The sequence below is a fragment of the Vipera berus genome (assembly GCF_964194415.1).
Source record: "Vipera berus genome assembly, chromosome: 2".
Classification (NCBI taxonomy): Eukaryota; Metazoa; Chordata; class Lepidosauria; order Squamata; family Viperidae; genus Vipera; species Vipera berus.
Genome location: NC_138203.1, coordinates 177,796,836 through 177,816,159, shown reverse-complemented (window position 1 = coordinate 177,816,159; position 19,324 = coordinate 177,796,836). Strand labels below are relative to the sequence as shown.

Sequence of the window (19,324 nt, the reverse complement as noted above, 5' to 3'; positions counted from 1 at the left end):
TTTTAAGGTTTACCTGTTTTACTTATTGCTACAAGATCCTTGTTTAGATCATGCCACAATGTAGAACACATTAAAAGTAAAGGATATGCTAGAACTGGATTCTCTTTCTGAATAACTTTAATAATGAATGAGAAACTACTAGTGGATAGAAAAACTGTGGTTTGAATTAGGAAGGGAATAAGACAAGGATGTTTACTATTATCATATCTGCTTAACTTGTATGGCAAATGTGTAAGGATAGCAGTATTAGAAGAGATGATAGCTAAAGTCAAATATGGAGGTCAAAAGACTAACCATTTAAGATGTACACTATACTGCTTGTTAGCACAAAATAAGAAAAACTTAGAAGAGTGCATTATAAAATAAAAATAGAATGCCAACCAGGTCTTTTCAACTAGAATGCTTAATGAATTCACAGTTGACAGCAAAAAAAGTGAAGATAGTAAATAGTTTGGATTACTTAGGTTTGAGAATAGATAACAATGTGTGATATGCTGGAGAGGTAAGAAACAATCATAAGAAAGGAAATGTCAAAATTAAATATGATTATGAAGGATAATTTTATCATCAAAAATGAGAAAGAATAGCCCTTTTTATGGCAACATGTCTATGAACTAGACCACAGGTCGACAACCTGCGGCTCCGGAGCCGCATGCGGCTCTTTGAGCCGTCTCTTGCGGCTCCCAGCCGCCCGGTGCGCGCGCACCTCTTCCAACGGGCAGTGGTGCGCGCGCACCTCTCCAAATGGAGAGTGGCACCGCCCGTTTGGAGAGGTGCGCGCGCACCTCCCCGAATGGGCGGAGGTGCGCGTGCACCTCCCCGAATGGGCGGAGGTGCGCGCGCACCTCCCCAAACCTTTGGAGAGGTGCGCGCGTACCTCCCCGCGAATGGGCAGCGGTGCCGCTCTTTGAGGAAGCTGCCGCGGCCCGTCTGCGAAGCTGCCGAAAGCGGCAGCTTCGCAGACGGGCTGTGGCAGCTTCCTCAAAGAGCGGCGCCCCTGCCCATTCCAAGAGGAGCGCGCGCACCTCTCCGAATGACCGGAGGTGCGCGCGCACCTCCGCGCGAATGGGCAGCGGTGCCGCTCTTTGAGGAAGCTGCCGCAGCCCGTCTGCGAAGCTGCCGAAAGCGGCAGCTTCGCAGACGGGCCGTGGCAGCTTCCTCAAAGAGCGGCACCGCTGCCCGTTCGCGCGGAGGTACGCGCGCACCTCCCCAAAGGTTTGGGGAGGTGCGCGCGCAACTCCGGTCGTTCGGAGAGGTGCGCGCGCACCTCTCGGAATGGGCAGGGGCGCCGCTCTTTGAGGAAGCTGCCACGGCCCGTCTGCCAAGCTGCCGAAAGCGGCAGCTTCGCAGACGGGCCGTGGCAGCTTCCTCAAAGAGCGGCACCGCTGCCCGTTCGCGCGGAGGTACGCGCGCACCTCCCGGAATGGGCAGGGGCGCCGCTCTTTGAGGAGGCTGCCGCGGCCCGTCTGCAAAGCTGCCGAAAGCGGCAGCTTCGCAGACGGGCCGTGGCAGCTTCCTCAAAGAGCGGCACCGCTGCCCGTTCGCGCGGAGGTACGCGCGCACCTCCTGGAATGGGCAGGGGCGCCGCTCTTTGAGGAGGCTGCCGCGGCCCGTCTGCAAAGCTGCCGAAAGAGGCAGCTTCGCAGACGGGCCGTGGCAGCTTCCTCAAAGAGCGGCACCGCTGCCCGTTCGCGCGGAGGTACGCGCGCACCTCCTGGAATGGGCAGGGGCGCCGCTCTTTGAGGAGGCTGCCGCGGCCCGTCTGCAAAGCTGCCGAAAGCGGCAGCTTTGCAGACGGGCCGTCGCCGTCGGGCAACCGGGAACCGGTTCCATCTCATTTTTTTAAAAATGGCAGCCGCGTGCGTCCGCGCATGCGCAAAAAACCTTTTTGCGCATGCGCGTGCATGGACACATGCACGCGGCTCCCACTTTTTTTAATTTGTGATGGAACCGGTTCCCAGTGGCTCTTTTCCTTTTTTAGGTTGCCGACCCCTGAACTAGACAATAGGAAAGAATGAGAGAAGACTTACATAAAATTATGGATGTGATGATGGTTATTAAAGAGTACAATAGATTATAAGAACAGAGCAATTGATCTTGGATAAAATAAATCTAGACTGGTTACTTTTAATGTTTTTAATTTTTGTTTTATTGAAATTTTTAGGTAAAGATAAATACAAGAGTGAATAAAGCAATACGGTTAAAAAAAGAAAGAACAAAAGTGACTTCTTTGCAGTAGTGACAAAGTTATTATCCCTCCACTATCATTCAGACTACATTACAGAGATCCCATCTATCCCACATTCAACTCCTTTTTTTCAATCAGCAAATCCAAAATTCACTATTTCACATTTTTCTGTTTCCAGCATAAATTCCATAAAAGGTTTCCAGTCTTTTAGAGTTTATGATTTTATCTTTAACTAAACAAATATATATAAATATATATTTTAAATCTTGTTTTTAGGGCTAGATAATTTGGGGCAGCCATAAAAATACTTAATTAGGTGGCTTTTTTGTTTTTAATGTTGGTAGTTTATAGAAATCTATGATTATTTCAGCACTGAATATGATACAGACAAAAAAAAAACCCTTTTTATCAACTGAGCTGACCGCAGAGAAATTGAAATCAGCATTATTTTCCCTACCAGAGATATCATTCTGTACCAACTTCAGGAATAAGTATTGAGACAATGAAAATCCTCATTTCTCCCCAAAAATGCGGAAACAGTGATAGGAAATATCCTTGCTGGTTCTAAATCAGTAAATCAAGTGACAGGTTTCACTGGCTCTTAACTTATGCTGGAAGAAAATGAATACCAGTAATCTGTAACTCAGTAGAAATATTGTTTATAGGAATCTTTTAAGACCTTTAATGGAGAGAAAATCCAGTCTTCCAGACAGGGCCTCGTTGACTCAGGAAGTAACCAACATTTGGAGCTTCTCTAAATTTCTCTGCTTAAAATGAAACTGTAAAGATTCATGTCCTCCTTTAGGAGTGTGAATGAATAGAGATTAATTGTCAGACTCCCTGGACCAGGATTCAGTTTTACATCTCCAATATGTTGATTTTAATTACTGAAATAAGCTGCTGGGCTTGAATTCAGCAGTCTTTCCGATGCCCTATAAGCCATTAAGTGAAGAATCTTTATAGCAACTAGGCTGAAACCATAAAAAACAATTATCAATGAGAAAGTGAATTTCCACCACCCCCCACACACACCAAAAGTAATTTAAATCTGTTTCTTCTTCTCACCTTTCCCTCATTTCAGTAGACTCTGTGCCCTACACTTCATGACTTTGAAGCTGGACAGTCGTACAGGAAATTTGATTAGTGGCTGTTCAAAGTTAAACAGCACTGAAAAATATGACCATTTTCACAATTACAGCTGTTGCCGTACTGTAGTCACGTGATCAAAGTTCGGATGCTTGGCAAATGGCATGCAATTATAATGGGTGCAGTGGCCCAGGGTCATGTGATCCCCCTTTGCAACTTCTGACAAGAAAGCCAATGGGGAAGCCAGGTTAACTCAACTGCAGTAATTCACTTAACAAATGTGGCAGGAAAAGTCATAAAATGTGGCAAAATTCACTTAACAACTGTTTTGCTTAGCAACCCCACCCCCGTGCCCCTGCCCGCAGCTGCCCCGTCAACGTTGCCCACCCCGCCATGTAGAGCGGGCCCCGCGGCTGCCACACTACCTGCTTCAGCACTGACTCTGGCCTCGGGGGGCAGCCTACCGCCACCACCCACCGCCCGCAGCCACCCCCACTGTGTAGAGCAGGCCCCACGGCTGCCACATTATCTGCTCTGGTGCTGACTCCGGCCTTGGGGGGCAGCCCACTGCTGCCCCCACCCCCAGCCACCCTGGCAGTGACGCCGCCCACCCTGTGCAGCTCCCTGTAGAGCGGGTCCCGCGGCTCCCACAGCACCAGCCCCTCCAGCCCCGGGGGACTCCGCCAGCGACACCTGGCCCAGCCGCATCAGTAGGTTCATCAGACATCAGAAAGCAAGACAAAAAAGGGTTTCCTTGAAAGCAGAAGGGGAGGATATTCTAAATAAGTTCACACATCATATTATTAGGCCATAGTTTTCTGTGTATGACTTATTTAGGACATACACTGTGTTTCAAATGTTGCTTTGCAATGACTGGATCCAAACATCACTTTAAGCAGCAAATGAATGATCCACTTTAGCATATTTGCCAAATCCAGATTAGATGCATAATTTATGGTATATATAAAATATGAATAAATATAGTATACCTAGACTGTGGGTCCATACAGTATGTATGAATCCTGCCAATGGTGATTTATTACAGTTAAACAATATGGCTCAGCATAATGTGTGAATCCATAAAAAACCAGCATTATTTCAGACAAGGATTTGCCTGTTTTCAAAAATAATCTACAGTACTCAGTTCCAGAATACAGTAATAATACAAGCTTCCCCCTTTTATACTGGTGTTGTGATGTAAGGGGTGGAATTTGTGTCATATTTTAATACATCCTGCTTCCCAGTGATTGTGCAGCTAAGGTTGAGTGACAAAAATCCAGATAATCAGTAAATATATAATGTTTTAATTATATAAATAAATATATAAATAAAATTATATAAATAAAAGATTAACAAGATGAGAGTTCCGGCACCTTTTTTTTTAGGAAAAAAAGCACTGGTAATAACAATCATATCTAGGCAATGGGGTATTTGTAATGATAGTATTTTATGTGACTAATGACTCTGTACATGAATGGAGAACTATAAAATGAACGAATGAACGAATGAAAAGGCAGCAGCCTACCAGTCTTGGCTAAAATTAGGCAGGGTTGGATCTAGTTAGAGGCAGACTTCCAGGGAACAGCAGGGCAAGAAATGAACGTCAATAAGACAATTCCAAACCATGTCTTTATTACCACGAGAACTGCATGGATATGTCCATGAAGTCACCAGCAATCAAATTTGGAAAATCTAGGTGATGAAATAAAAAGTTACTTTTTTGGTAAAGGAGAAACTGTTGCAGACATCTGGAAGCTAAAATATTTTCAGCTTCTTCCAATCCTAAGGAACAATAATTTATATTTAGTACCACTGTCTCCTATGAAGAATTATGGCCACCAAGTATTCAGAACATTTGTCACTGCAGCCAGTCAGCCACAGTTGCCTCTTTAATTTGGTGCTTCAAGGACCTATCAGTCCCAATAATAAATGCATCACTCAGTGTATTATCAAACTCCAGAGTGCCTATCATTTTTTTTTATTATGCTCCCATTTAAAGCCAGCAGAATTAAGATGGGGCACAATTAGTTGGAGTAAGGAGTCCAAGAAATGTAGACAAACAAGGAAGATGAGAGAACATGAAAGCCCACAGAATGCTGGAAAGGTAGCCACAGGGACATGCTTCCGCAGACCTGGAGTTGGACCTACTTTCAGTGATACTTCTATCATTTCTTTTTGGCAGCACAAGCATGGGTTGTTTTTTTTTAGGTCAATCCAATGTGCTCTTCCCAGTGCTTTTTTTGTAAAAGAAAAAGGTGCCGGAACTCACACACGTCATACAGCCCGCCTTGCCTACCCTACAAGGTTCCATCCCAAAAAAGGTGCCGGAACTCCGTTCTGAGCGTTCTATGAGAAAAAAAGCCCTGGCTCTTCCCCATAAACATCTGCATGCTATTTCCTGACAGTTAGAACATAGAACAATCAATCAGTGGAATGGTTTGCCTCCAGAAGTTGTGGGTGCTCTGTCACTGGAGGCTTTTAAGAAAAGATTGGACAACCATTTGTCTGGAATGGTATAGAGCAGGGGTAGGCAACCTCGGCTCTTTTATGACTCATGGACTTCAACTCCCAGAATTCCTGAGTCAGCTGACTCAGGAATTCTGGGAATTGAAGTCCATGAGTCATAAAAGAGCCAAGGTTGCCTACCCCTGGTATAGGGTCTTCTGCTTGAGCAGGAGGTTGGACTATATTTATATTTATATTTATTAAATTTTTATACCGCCCTTCTCCCGAAGGACTCAGGGCGGTGTACAGGGCAATAAATATTAAAAATGAAGTACAAAAGTTAAAAAACAATTAAATATTATGCCCGATATAAACAATCATTAAAAACCATGTTAAAACCCCAACCCTTAACCCATCAAACCAGGCCGGATTGCTCAAATAAATAAGTTTTTAGATCCCGCCGGAAGGAGCGAAGCTCGGGGGCCATCCGGAGCTCGACCGGCAAGCGGTTCCACAGGTCTGGCGCGCGCACAGAGAACGCCCTCCCCCTAGGGACCACCAATCGACATTCTTTGATCGGAGGCACCCTGAGGAGGCCCTCTCTGTGGGAGCGCACTGGACGGAGGGAAGTTGACGCCGGCCGCAGGTGTTGCCGTAGGTAATCCGGACCCATGCCATGTAGGGCCTCCAAGGTCTCTTCCAACTCTAGTATTCTGTTATTTCTGTTTAGCCTGTGCCAGTGAGTCTTTCAGGAAATGGCAAACAGACTCAATCACAATCAAGGACATAATTAAGGCAATCACTGGGCAAATGGGATAGCTTTTCCACCCGCAGAGTCCAACATCTGACTATAATGGAGTGTGCCCTTTATCGGTGTAAAGGTCATAAAATGGGTCGGTAATATGACTGACCTAATTTTGTAAACTTTTTTTTTGTGGCACTTGTTAAATGAATCACCACATTCATTAAGTGAGTCTGCAGTTGTTAAACAAATGCTGTGGTCATGAAGTGAGCCAATGCTCCGTTATGGGTGCAGTTTTGCTAAAAACGGAAAGTGACGGTTTTCCATCATAAAACACTGTCATATGGGGGACGCTACAAGTGGTCATAAACGTGGCTGTTTTTCCAAGCAACTGAAGTTCAGTCACTGGGGCCAGACTGATGGAACTTTGAATCCGAGTCATACGTCTTCTTTTGTGGGTATAACTTTGAATAGTTGCTAAACAGTCGTAAGTGGAAGACTATCTGTAGTTCTAAGACAAATTGTCTTATGTTTAAAAAAAGCTTTCAAAGTTATTTCCTAAGATAGCACAGACAACAGTTTAAAAACACAATCGAAAGAGTGAAGATAGATGAAATGAAGCTGGACTAAATATTGCTGCCAAAGTTACAAATATGCACATTATAAGCAGTTTCCAAGCAAACATGACTACAAGGCCTCTTCCAACATTTCAGATTCAGGCCTCTTCCAACATTTCAGATTCAGGTTTTCGGTTTGTTCCTATGGCAGGAGGCAGCAACTGTTGCCATCCACTGGTTTCACACACACCAACTTGTTCATAGCAAAATGCTCAGATGAAGTGATGAGTGCCTATCAGCAGTAACAAATACAGTATAATGTAGACACGATACATCACATAAATGGGTAAGTAGTGACATATAGGAATAGATTGCACAGGGCCTACCAATGCTAACTTTATGAGGTGTGTCAATTGAGAGTAAACACTTTACAACATGTTTCATTAAAAGATCTTTAGTTTTAAGCAATAAAAAATAGAATAGAGTATTTAACCAATTTCCTGCCATATCTTGAGGCCTTTCAGATATAACCTCTCCTCTTCTCTGCTCAGTTGAATCTTTCTGGAGGTCTGTTCCCAAGACTAATCCACTTATCACATTTGGGGCTCCAAAGAATTGACATTCTGCAACAACCCTATGCTCTACCCCATGATATCACCAAATCCATAGGTTTTGAGGTGCTGTGGACTTGGCAAACCTTAAGCTAGTTGCTTCCATCATGATTCAAGATGTCTAACTTTTACCTCTGCTAATTTCTTTACCAGATGCTAAGTGTGTGTGTGTGACTCCTTTTAAGCATTTTTAGAAAATTTTCCTCAAATGAAACAATTTGAATATAAAATTGCAGCTAAGTATTAAAGCAGGGATGAGCATCCAGTCACTACACATTCATGACGCCCCTCCCCTGCATGCCAAAACCATAACACTGGAATTTTACTAGCAAAATGCCCATTTTTGGTAGCTTCATTTCTTTCTTTTGTAAGTAAAGCAGGGGCTAAATGGATGCACAATTTTCAGGCCTTAATGATACTTCTACTCTTCTGAGACATTATTACACTACCATCCTTGACTCCCTACGTCCCTGGAAAACCCAGAATAGTTTTGAAATGATTGCCTGCATTTTTAGGTCTTACTTTACTTGCATTCTATCTTCTATCTAATTTTATCCTTCTTGTCACCAGGAAGTATGCATGTATGTATGCTCCCTGCTTCCTATATAAGGATCCATACACATTATCATTAGAAGATAGTTTTTCAACTGAGGTTCTATAGATCCCTAGGTTTCTGTGAAAGATTGCTACAGATTGTGATTAAAAATCCCCCAGAAAATAAACATCACTTTTGAACTTTGCTTACCACACAATCCTAGCACTTGTAGGAGTGGGAAGTTTTATGTGCTGCACCTTACTGACCAAACTAATACCATAAAATGTAGATATAATAATTTTTATGCTAGGATTCTCTGAGACCTGAAAATTATTTTAAGATAAGATTGACAAAGGTTGAGATATCAGCCTGTCTAATGTAGTGCTTCCTTGGCAATTCAATCTAGGTTGCTCTCCTTGTTCTCACATACCTGTCAGTCATTCTGCGTCTCACTGGTGTCAAAGAAAATCAATATTTTAAAGCTTCTAAGCAGTGATGCAAAAAGCTTTCAGCAGAGGCTTGACCTGATGCTTCAAGAATTGATGTAGGTGCCTTGAGCTTTTTGTAGGACAAGCATCAAGTCATACAGGACCCCTTGATACCTCCTTTGAACATCTATTCCTTGACTTTAACCCCCCCCTCCTCTAATAAGTTTAAGGAAGCGTGCATGCTTTCACTGTTAGCATAGGTAAAACCTAATGAATATACAGCCATGATTTGGTAGCAGGAGCTTAATATACTGTATGGTTCCATCATTTTATTCTTGGAAGGCAGATGCTGGAATGACATACCCTGTCTTGCTATGGATTCCAAATTGTGAGGAGCTTTTATTTCATTCTGATAAATAACTAAATGAAAACATTTAGGTTGAATAAGTTCAGAGAGCCAGTGTGGTGTAGTGCAGAGCTTTTCAATCTTTTCACCCATTGTACCACTTTTAGGATATGGCAACATCCGAGTACCACGTCGCCTAGCAAGGTGTCAAAAACTTGATGACCAAAAAAAAAAAAGTGATGAAGTACAGGTAGTCCTCGACTTACAATAGTTCACTTAGTGACTGTTCGAAGTTACAATGGCACTGAAAAGTGCCCCCCAACCCACAGCCGAGCAAGATGCCTGCCTGCCCGTCCAGCGGCACTCTTCCTCCTGTCCGAAGTTTTCATTGTTGTGAGCATTTCAATTGAGGATTGGCAGTGGGGGTGGGGTGGGGTGGGGTTGGTTTTTATTCCCTCCCCCTCTGCTGGGTGGTTGCAGCAGGTTTTGGTCACTTCACATGACCCTGGGACACTGTGACCGTCATAAATATGAATCAGTTGCCAAGCATCTGAATGTAAATCACAAGACCCTGGGTATGCTGCAACATTCCAGCTGACTGGTGCTTCTTCTGGGCTCAGCAGAAACACCAGGATCAGCGCCGAGCTCCAGCTGGATCCTGGCGCTGATCCTGGCTCTTCCGCTCAGCCCTGACAGCCCCAAAGAAGCGCTGATCCTGGTGCTTCTGCTGAGTCCTGACAGCCCTGCAGCTCCAGCCATTTCTCGTTTTGGCTTGTGCGGTGCTACCGCAGGTTCAGCTCATTCCCCTCCACTGCTACTTTTCTAGGATGGTTGCGTACCACCTGCCAGGTGCCAATGTACCACAGGTGGTACCCGTACCACTGGTTGAAAAGCCCTGGTGTAGTGGCTAAGGCCTTTGGCTAGAAACTGGGAGGCTGTGAGTTCCAATAGCACCGCGGACACTAACCAAGCAGAGACGTTGCTTGAAAAGAGGGGGGCCTTTCCTGCTCTGCTTCTCTTCGTGTCCAAAATTATGCCCATCTCCTCCATCTGATGTGTGTGTGTGTGTGTGTGTGTGTGTGTGTGTGTGTGTGTGTGTGTATTCTGAGGTTTTCGGGGTGTTTGTATGTGGATCTTTGGTCATTCGGGTTTTTCCCCACGTAGAATTGAAGGTGTAAGAGCAACGTTTCGACGCCAGCCTGAGGATGACGGATGGGATTCCGTCGAAACGTTGCTCTTACACCTTCAATTCTACGTGGGGAAAAACCCGAATGACCAAAGCCTCCCCGAACACCCCGCCCCACCGAATGGATCGTGTGATTTGGAACACGCGTGCCGTGGCTGAGCAGCCCACGAGGAATAGGTCGGAATCGGAAAGAGGCAGATGGCTCAGCGCAGGACGCTCTGCTCAGCTACTAACTCTGAGAATAACACCGGGCTCGTCAACGCGATCCACAGGATGCTACTTCTCAGCAGCAGCAGCAGCAACAACAACAACGCCTCGCCCGCAAAACTGTAGCCTCTCCCGCGTCGAACCCGGCGAATGAGCGCCAAGCAGAAGGAGGCGCTTGGCTTCGCTCCTTCAAAGTAAAGCCTCGTCTAGCTAGCTCGCACTTCCTCAGGCGCCCTGGATCCGGCGGGGAATTCAGGAGGCGGGAAAAGCAACGTGCCCTAAGCGGCAGGGCCCAGGAGGATGGCCGCCTGGCTCCTGTCATGAGCCCGACCCGCTCCTCTCTCGTCTCCCCGCCCAGCCCTGCCCTGCCCTGCCCAGCCGGCAGCCGTAGGGGCCGGGCGAAGAGTCTCGGAGCTGACGGGAGGCGGAGAGAGCAGGTAGCAAGGGAGGAGGAAGAAGCTGTTGGCGGCACTTTGGCGGAGGAGCTGACCGCTGCAGCCGAGCTCCGATGGGCGAAGTCGAGGCGGAGGATAAGCTCGGGCCCGCTCCGCAGACCCCTCTGGGGAGGGCCCGGAGCTCAGCTTCCCAGCACAGCGGCGCAGGGCGAAGGCGCCGAGCCACGCGCGCCCTCAGCAAACTGGCTCGGCGGCTCCTGCAAACTTTGCGGGGAGCGCGGCGGCGGCGGCGGGAAAGCGCTGAGGCGGAAGACGACGAAGGCGGCTTTAAGCGGCCGCCCGGCTCCTCCGATCGCGGTCAAGCAGGTGGCAGCAGCAGCAGCAGCAGCGGCGGCGGCGTCCGACTGTGGCTGGGCGCATTGAGCCCCCCTCCTCCTGCGGCCAGTTCCGGGGATCCGCGCCCGCTCACCCCTGGCGCGCAGGGGCTCAAGAATCACGGCAACACGTGTTTCCTGAACGCCGTGGTGCAGTGCCTGAGCCACACCGAGCTGCTCGCCGCCTTCCTCCTGTTGGCTTTGCCCGATCGACCGAGCCTACCCAGAGCTGGATCGAAAGCCGCCACTGGAGAGGTCACTCAGCACTTGGCAGCGCTTGTACGCGCGCTCTGGACTCTGGAGTACACCCCGCAGCTCTCCGCAGACTTCAAGGTAGGGTCCACGAGAGAGGAGAAGGGTGAGCTATCCGAGCACACCTGGGTTGCTCGTTACCTATCCTGGGGTATTCGTGTGTAGGACTTGTTAAGTCTCTCGGTTGGGAAGCTGTGCAGAGATCATTCGTGCCTAACGTCTGAACGCTTTCCAGCCCCCTGTGTAGGTCTTTTCAGTGAAGTCCTTTTCGGGGCTTCGTGGTTAACTTCAGAGTTAGAAAAGCCGAAACAGCGTAACCTTCTGCAGTCACTGAGGGGGTAATAAGATCAAGTTAATGTAAAAACTCCGCCGGAATCTGAGGCGGAAACCAAACGGTTCTTCTTCTCTTCAGGCATCGTTCCAACTCTGGCGGCGCCCTTTGAGAAAAGCTGCTGGTGGCGGGAAACGGCTCCGTTTAGTCAAAATTGGGAGGGTCGCTCCTTCGGGTTTTTCTCTTCCCCAGCCACCTCGCTTTTTGAAGTAAACTGCCTTTCGCTCCCGTGCAGTCAGATTTCGAGAGGGAGGAGGAGTAGCACCGCAAATGCACACAGGTGCACTAAGAACAGAATGATTGCCAACTAGAGGGAAAGAGAGATCTACTGACAATAGGAGCACATCAAGGGCCGGCCTCAGAGAGATTCGTGATGCTGTTATTGGAAGATGGGAAGGGAGGTCTGTTTTATTGGGAAACTAGTCTAGCCTGGAGGCTAAAAGTAGACGGATATTAAAGATACTCACCTGCTTTATATTCTGTGCAAATGCAGTGGTTTTATGTAGTGTATCTGTGGAGCTTGGGATAGACAGAGGTCTGTGTTTTTGCCCTCTGTCAGGACTAGGTGAAAGAATAAAGTCTGTCTCTTGAAAGTGTGTTGGTTTAAACCTCAGAGGATAATAGAAAAATCTTTGGCGCTCAAAGGAGGAGATGCCTAGTGATAACTGTCATGCTTGATCCTCTCCTACAATTTCCAGAGTTCCTGGCTCGCAGGATCAACTCCCTGAGCTGTGATTGTAACTTATCGAGCAAGTGCCAAGTTAGGGGGGAAAAAAGTGTGCTTGGGTGTTTCAAAGCTATTCTCCCCATTCTGGGCAAAGACCGTAACAAAGCATTGTGCTGGAGAAGTAAATATCAAGTACTGATTGTCTCAGAAGCTTTGCTGAATTTTGTAGCGTTCAGCTTTGGTACAGACCTTTGAAGATGAAAAGGAGAGATTCATTACTAAATAGGAGCCCTGCAATTCCTTGCCTGTGCTGAACCCCAGATGATATTGGGGCTGTCCTCAGGCTGATGCCGTATGCCTGCCGGTTGGGAACAAAGATCAGAGGAACAAGAGCATCAAGCTGGATCACCTTCTTTCAGCTTTCTTCTCCCAGACCTGCTGTGCTGTTCGCAAGCCAGTGGGGATGGAGGGGCTTTTCATCACAGTGTCCCTCAGGTGCTGCTTTTAGATCAAAAGCACAGATCTCTGTGAGTCCTCCTCCTCTTCTTCCTCCTCTTCCTCCTCCTCTGATTTCCAACTAGGCACAGACAATCAGGGCTCTCTGCTGTTACCTGAGCTCATGAAGTGTGAGAGAAAAACCAAGCAGAAGGAAACTGGAGAAGTAAAGTCAGTCCATACCAGTTGCTGAGAAACCTCAGAGTGACAAAGAGATGCTCACATTTCCTTAAGGTGGGGGTGGGGAATCTTGTGTGCTGCTTGCCTTGGGGCCTTTCTCCTGCGCTTAATCAAGCAAGTGATGCCAGGCCTGCTCTGCAGGAACATCCCTAGGAAGCTAAGTGTCCTGAGCCAGAAGTTTGCCAGCACAGTTTGTTTACGTTTTCTGCAATTCCTGGGTGGAGGAAAAAAGTGGATTGATTGGTGACAGTGCAGAGAAGGAATGTACAACGTCCATCAGCTTGAGGGCAGCACTAAGCTTTGCACAGCTTATCAAGGACCATATCTCAAATGTGGCTGAGACTGGTATCCGCTGGAGTTCTTAATAGCAGGAAATGGATCCTAACTCTTTATATTTTGCCCCTCTCGTGCAAAAAAATGTAAAATAAGACAAAGCCCCACTCCCACAACAAGTGTAACATGTTTGGATGAATCTATTTTAACAGGGTATAGTGGGCTCCAGTCAAAGGTGATGTCAGGCACCCCTATTGCAGTGTGATTGAGGAGCAGTGGGAAAGACCCCTCATTCAAAAAGAAGAAATTACAATTGGTGTGCTGGAATTTCCTATTTGGGGAATAATGTGTTCTCTAGAAAAGTGGGCCTAGGTGATAGGATTAGGAGAGCCTCTGGTATGAAGGCTTCCTATTTCTGTTTGTTAGTTGCTGAAGATATTATCTGGCACTTTATGTTAGCAGATTGGATTCTTTGGAGGTGAGCCTCTTCTGCCTCTGATGCTCACGTTTGGCTGCTGGCTGTCACAGGCTGTTTCAGCTTTGGTGAAATCTCTTGTTCCTAATTCCTCTCTTTGACAGGCCTGCTGATAATAGGATAATGTGTTTTTTTCTCTCCCTGTTGATGCAGCAGCCTCTGTCAAAGGTGAAATTGTTCTAACTTCTTCCTGTTTTTTTTTATTGCTCTGGGAAGAGTCTGAACGCTCTGTTGGATATTAGGTTACAGGCAAGGATTTAGAAATAGGAAAATCAGGTTTCAGATTCTCCAGACTGAGGCACCTCAAGGGAAAACAGAAGCAAGAATAATATCGATATTCAGTTTTAAAATGCTCTTTGGGAAGAATGTAAACAAGTTGTACATTCCATATCACAAAGCATCATGTTGCCTAGCTGATTTATTTCTGTGTTTTTTCTTAAATCTGTAAGATGTTAGTTCACATGCAAAAGGATGGGAAATCACAGCCTTTGGAAATCTATGGTAAATACAAAGGTGGTGGAAATTCAAATGAAAAGGCAATAGTTATATAGATGCAAACAGAAGAAATTGGGGCCCAAGACCAGTCATGTATCAAAGATTAAGAGATGGCTTGCATGTGTGAATGAGGGATTAAAGGTCTTAACTCTAGATATAAATAACTTGTATGTTTCCAGAGTTCCAAATATTAGTTTTTAATGGTGTAGGCTGCAGTCAGGACATTGAATATTCTGTGGGAAATTGTAAGTTTCCTATTTTTATTCGCCTGTTTGTGGAAATAGTGGTGATCTGACAAATGAGGAGGCTGTTGCACCTATGTGACCATTTTTTCCACCTTGCCATATTTGGGACTCTGCTAATTCCTGGTGAGGCAATTTAAAGGTAGTATTAATAGGGGCACTCGTCCTGAAGATGGACAGGGGTGGGCAGGCAGGCAAAGTCAGTGAATTTAAGTTGTTTATATAGAAACTGATGCAGTCTGGAGTGTGGAAATTGAAATCTACAGCCTATTAATTCAAATTTCATCTCTGTTGTGACTTTTCCACCTGGTCTCAGACAAATCTCTGACCTCATCATCTGCAATATGGAAATAATAATAATGGCACTTATCTTGTAAGATTGCTGTAAGGTTAGAATCAGACTGATATTTCTCAGTTGATTTCAACCCTCAGAAGCGAAACATGCAGGTGTGTAAGGATAGTATCACCTATTTTCCACATACGCCAACTTTTACAGAAAATGGGGTAGAATATTTTGTCCTTAAGAGTTACAGAATATACTAGTTAGAATGATTAGAAGGCAAGCCTTTCTGTGTTTTTCAGTTGATGAAATGCATGTTGGAATGTTGAATGTGCCGTGGATTGGGAGTGAAACCTGCATTCGTAGGCATAATGACTTAGTCCTATTAAATACAGTGGATCTTTTTTTCTAGGCTCCTTTTATAATTACCGACTCTCACAGAGAATTGTAATGTTTCATTCATACATTTAAGATTAAAGAAATGAATAATGACTTCCGTTGCCATCACTTTCACCTCCTCTGTAGGTTTGCATTGAACTCTACTGCCTTACTCTTTCGCCAGGCAGAATAGGGATAGATATGTCATGTAAGCCAATTCTATGACCTGCTTGCTGTCCACCTGCATCAAACATGTCAAACACAAGGCCCGGGGGCCGGATCCGGCCCGTGAAGTGGTTTCATGTGGCCCGCAAAGCCATCCTGGAAACAGTGAGGGAACGGCCCCCACTGCCTTGGCCCTGGCCCAGAGACCCTCCTTCTGCCAGAGACCCTCAGATCTGTCCCACTCCTGCCCAGGGCCCCATAGGCACCCTTGATGCAAACAATGTAGAGCTGGCCATGCCCACCCAGTAGGCCATAAGCACTCGAGCCACGCCCACCCAGTAGGCCACGCCCAGCCTGGCCACACCCACCCGGCCCCCTGAGGGCAGCTGCAATGCTGGTGCGGCCCTCAATGAAATTGAGTTTGACACCCCTGGCCTACATAGTCAACTAGCTTTTTAAAGGTGTCTTCTTAGTCTGTGTTCTCTTTATGGAATTGATCAATTGGTAGTTCAGAGGAAGAATTAGAATACATAAAACCTGAACTTAACATTTAGGATCTTGATAGAACATTCACACTTCAGAAAAGAATGCAAGGTAGTCAGATTTTCCCCATGGCTGGAATGTGATTTCCCCCCCCCCCCCACACACACACACCATGGTCTGTATAATTTCTTAAATAAACAACAAGAAACAGTCTGGAGGGGAGGAGGGGAATGGGAGATTAAAATATTACCTTAATCTCTGTTTCCAAAAGCTGGAGGTAGATAACCTCCTCTTCAACTCTACACCATATTTCAAGTTAGAGTGTTTGGTAGGAGGGGCCTTTGGCATATGCACACCCTCTGTTTCTTTGTTGTGATATTAAATATATTTGCTGGGAGCTGTGTTTCTAAAAACAGCACAGCAGAGGGAAGAGGATTGTGCAGGAAAAGCCAGGAGGAGGAGATAGAGCATTTCTCCTGTGCTAGTGCCATCCCAGGCAATTTCACGTTTATATGGTGGAACACAACCTGCCCTTTTCTAATTTCATCAAAGTTTTCTCATCTATTTCTGGGTTATGAAGGGCTTGGCAATACAACAACTGCTCTGAATCAAACCCAGGCACTTTCCCCATTGTCTAATCACTTGGGAAATAGCTCTTTAGGGACCTTAAGTTTTCTTACCCTGGGAACAGTAGAATGATCTTTTTTTTTTTAGTTCTCTTCTTTTTTATTCATAATGGGCAGGTAGAAAAAAAAGAGAATCCAGGGTTTTGCAGGACCAGCTCCCTGCCTGTTGAGCGCTGTCTCCAGCATGGATTCACTTGGTTGCTTCTGCCACAGTTTTTTTTAAAAAAAATCCTAAAATGCTAAATTGGACTTGAAGCTCTTGTTAGTGCATAGTGCTTGTCCTTCACAGCAACATTTTAAAAGTCAGGGTATTTTAAGCCTAAGAAAGGAAATGATATCTTTTATCTCTGACACTGTAGAACTCTCCTACTTGCTCTCCTGGCCCTTTCTGTACACAGAATAACTATTCCTTTGAAATATGAGGGTTTGTTTTTCTCATCCTATGCATATTTTAGTTGTGCTATGTGATCCAACTTCATTGTACTATCTAAGTCCTGGACGTTCATTCACTACTGTTTTTGGTTTATTCATTTATTCAGTTTGTATGCCACTTAAAAACTACCCATTCAATACAGTGGAGCTTTAAAATTGTGCCTTGATTGAATTATTGTAGTATATTTGTACCATTTTATACCCTCTTTCCTCAAATGAGTACTCAAAATGGCTATAACTGTCTTAAAACATCAAAATGAATTCTAAAATTGAATGAACAATTAAAAACTTGGCAAAAAGAGACGGATCTTTTTTTGGAAAAAAAATGCTAAGATGGAGGGAACTTATCAAAACTCCTGGGAAGTGTTGAACTGGGTGCTAAAATATGCAACTTTATGTTAAAAAAAGCCTTAACCAGGCTTTTTGTGCTTATAAAATAGACTGAGTACAAAGCAGGAGGAGGGAGAAGTATTGTTGGTGTAGCCATAGGCTCTCTAAAATTTACCAGCAAGATCTTGTCATCCATATTTGAATGTTTTGTGTTTAGTTGGATGGGTTAATTTCGCTCGCTATCAGATCCTTCCTCCAAAGGTTTCCCTATGAAAATTAGGTAATGTATTTACAGGTGCCACCAGTCAGGCTGAATCTTTTGTCACACACTAGTTTGCTTGTCAAAGGAGTTCTTAGTGCTTCTACTCAGGACTTGTCCATTCAGCTCAGCTGTAGGAAACAGAGAAAGGAAATGCTTTTGATGTTCTTGCTCAAAGCTTAGAAATATAGAATACTAGACAACTCGTGCCCCATTGGATGATAGTTTCAGAGATATTTTCTTATCTAAACAGAGAAACAGAATGACCACATGCAGGCAGGAAAGCCATGGGAGAGAAGTGACTTCTGACTTCCTGCTGGCTTCCCCATTGATTTTCCTAGTGGGAAGCTGTCAGGGAACTTTGGAAATGATGTGCCAATGGTGCTTTTTCACGAGACAACTGGACTTCCTTGCTTTTCTTTGAAGACGTTTAGCTTCTCATCTAAGAAGTTTCTTTAGCTGAAGAAGCCCAGTTCCTCTCTCCCTCCCCCACAAGCCGGACTACCAAGCTGCAAAGGTTGGGGATCACTGTTTTAATGGATAGCTAATGCTTAAGGATACCGTATATACTTGAGTATAAGCCGAATTTTTCAGCCCACTTTTCGGGCTGAAAAATCCACTTCGGCTTATACTCCAGTGAACAAAAAAAAAAGAACTGTCCCTTCGTTCGGAACAGGCTGCTGAGAGAAGGGAGCGGCAGAGCCTTGCAGAGCTGGCGGCAGTCCAGCGTTGTTTCTCCCCCTCGTGCGTGCGTGTGTGTGTCAGACCCACGGGAATGGCTGGTAGGGAAGCGGCATTCCGGCATTCCCCCCCTTCCTGTGTGTCGAGCCCACGGGGCTTGACACACAGAGAAACGCAAATGCCGGACTGCCGCCACCTTTACTAGCCATTCCTGCGGGTCTGACACACACACACACACACACACACACACACACACACGCACGAGGGGGAGAAACAACGCTGGACTGCCGCCACCTCTGCCGCCCCGGCGTTGGTGGTCGAGCTCTTCGGAGCCGGCAGAGAATCTCCCGCAGGAGGAGGTCGCGGCTTTCTCTCTTGCTTCGGACTGTAAGGATTTAAACTCCAGGAACAAATCCCGATGGAAGTTTTTTTAAAAAAATACTCCTCCGGGTCGGACAGGGGACCCAGGCTGAGGTCTAGGGGTAGTGGGGGGGGGGCTCGCGGACATAGATGGGCTCAAGTGGAAGCCAAGCAGCCCTCCCGAATCTGGGCTTCTGGACGGAGCAGCCGGTGGTGCGTTTCAAAAAGCAGAAAAGTTGGATTTTGAACATTTCAGCAGCGCATCTGCACCCGCTGCTTTTAGAAAGTACGAGGACCGGCAACTCCACTTCTCGGCTGATGCAGCGGGAGGCCCAGCCTCTCTTCAAACTCAGCGCCTGTGGCGGGGCTGGATCCGCCACCCGAAAGACTCTCGGGTGGCGCTTCCACGACGCAGTCGAAGCGCTTCGCTCCGCACACGGAACGAAAAAGGTCGGCCCTCCAGCCGCGACCCGTCCGGCGGGCGCTCCTGCTTTGCGGCTCTCGACGTCGCTGCCGGGAAGCCTCCGCAGTCGTGGAGGAGCGAAAGGCAGTGGCGGCACCTCCCCACGGCGAAGGCTCCCCGGCGTGTCCCTGCACCGGTCTCCCCCGCCGGCCGTGGGTCAAGCAGGCTACGCTTCCCCGGGCGCTGCAACGGCACCCGTTTTCCCCGGCGAGTTTTCACTACCTGGCCCCTGCAGAATCGCGGCGGCGCCCCTGGAGAAGCCTACCCCGAGGCTGCGGCCGATTTTTCCTTCTCCAGGCCTCTGCCGCCCAGAGCGTTGTTTCTCCCCCTCGTGCGTGCGTGCGTGTGTGTGTGTGT

General features: G+C 46.4%; 1 protein-coding gene across 1 annotated transcript in view; it reads left to right on the top strand.

Moving 5' to 3' along the window:
• The first annotated feature begins 10,803 nt into the window (after nucleotides 1-10,803).
• Nucleotides 10,804-19,324, top strand: part of USP43 (ubiquitin specific peptidase 43) — a 128,237-nt gene continuing 119,716 nt past the window's right edge. Inside the window, exon 1 of the mRNA XM_081319633.1 lies at nucleotides 10,804-11,433. Coding sequence (XP_081175759.1) covers nucleotides 10,840-11,433 — 594 coding nt within the window. The 5' untranslated portion in view covers nucleotides 10,804-10,839. The remainder of the gene's footprint in view (nucleotides 11,434-19,324) is intronic.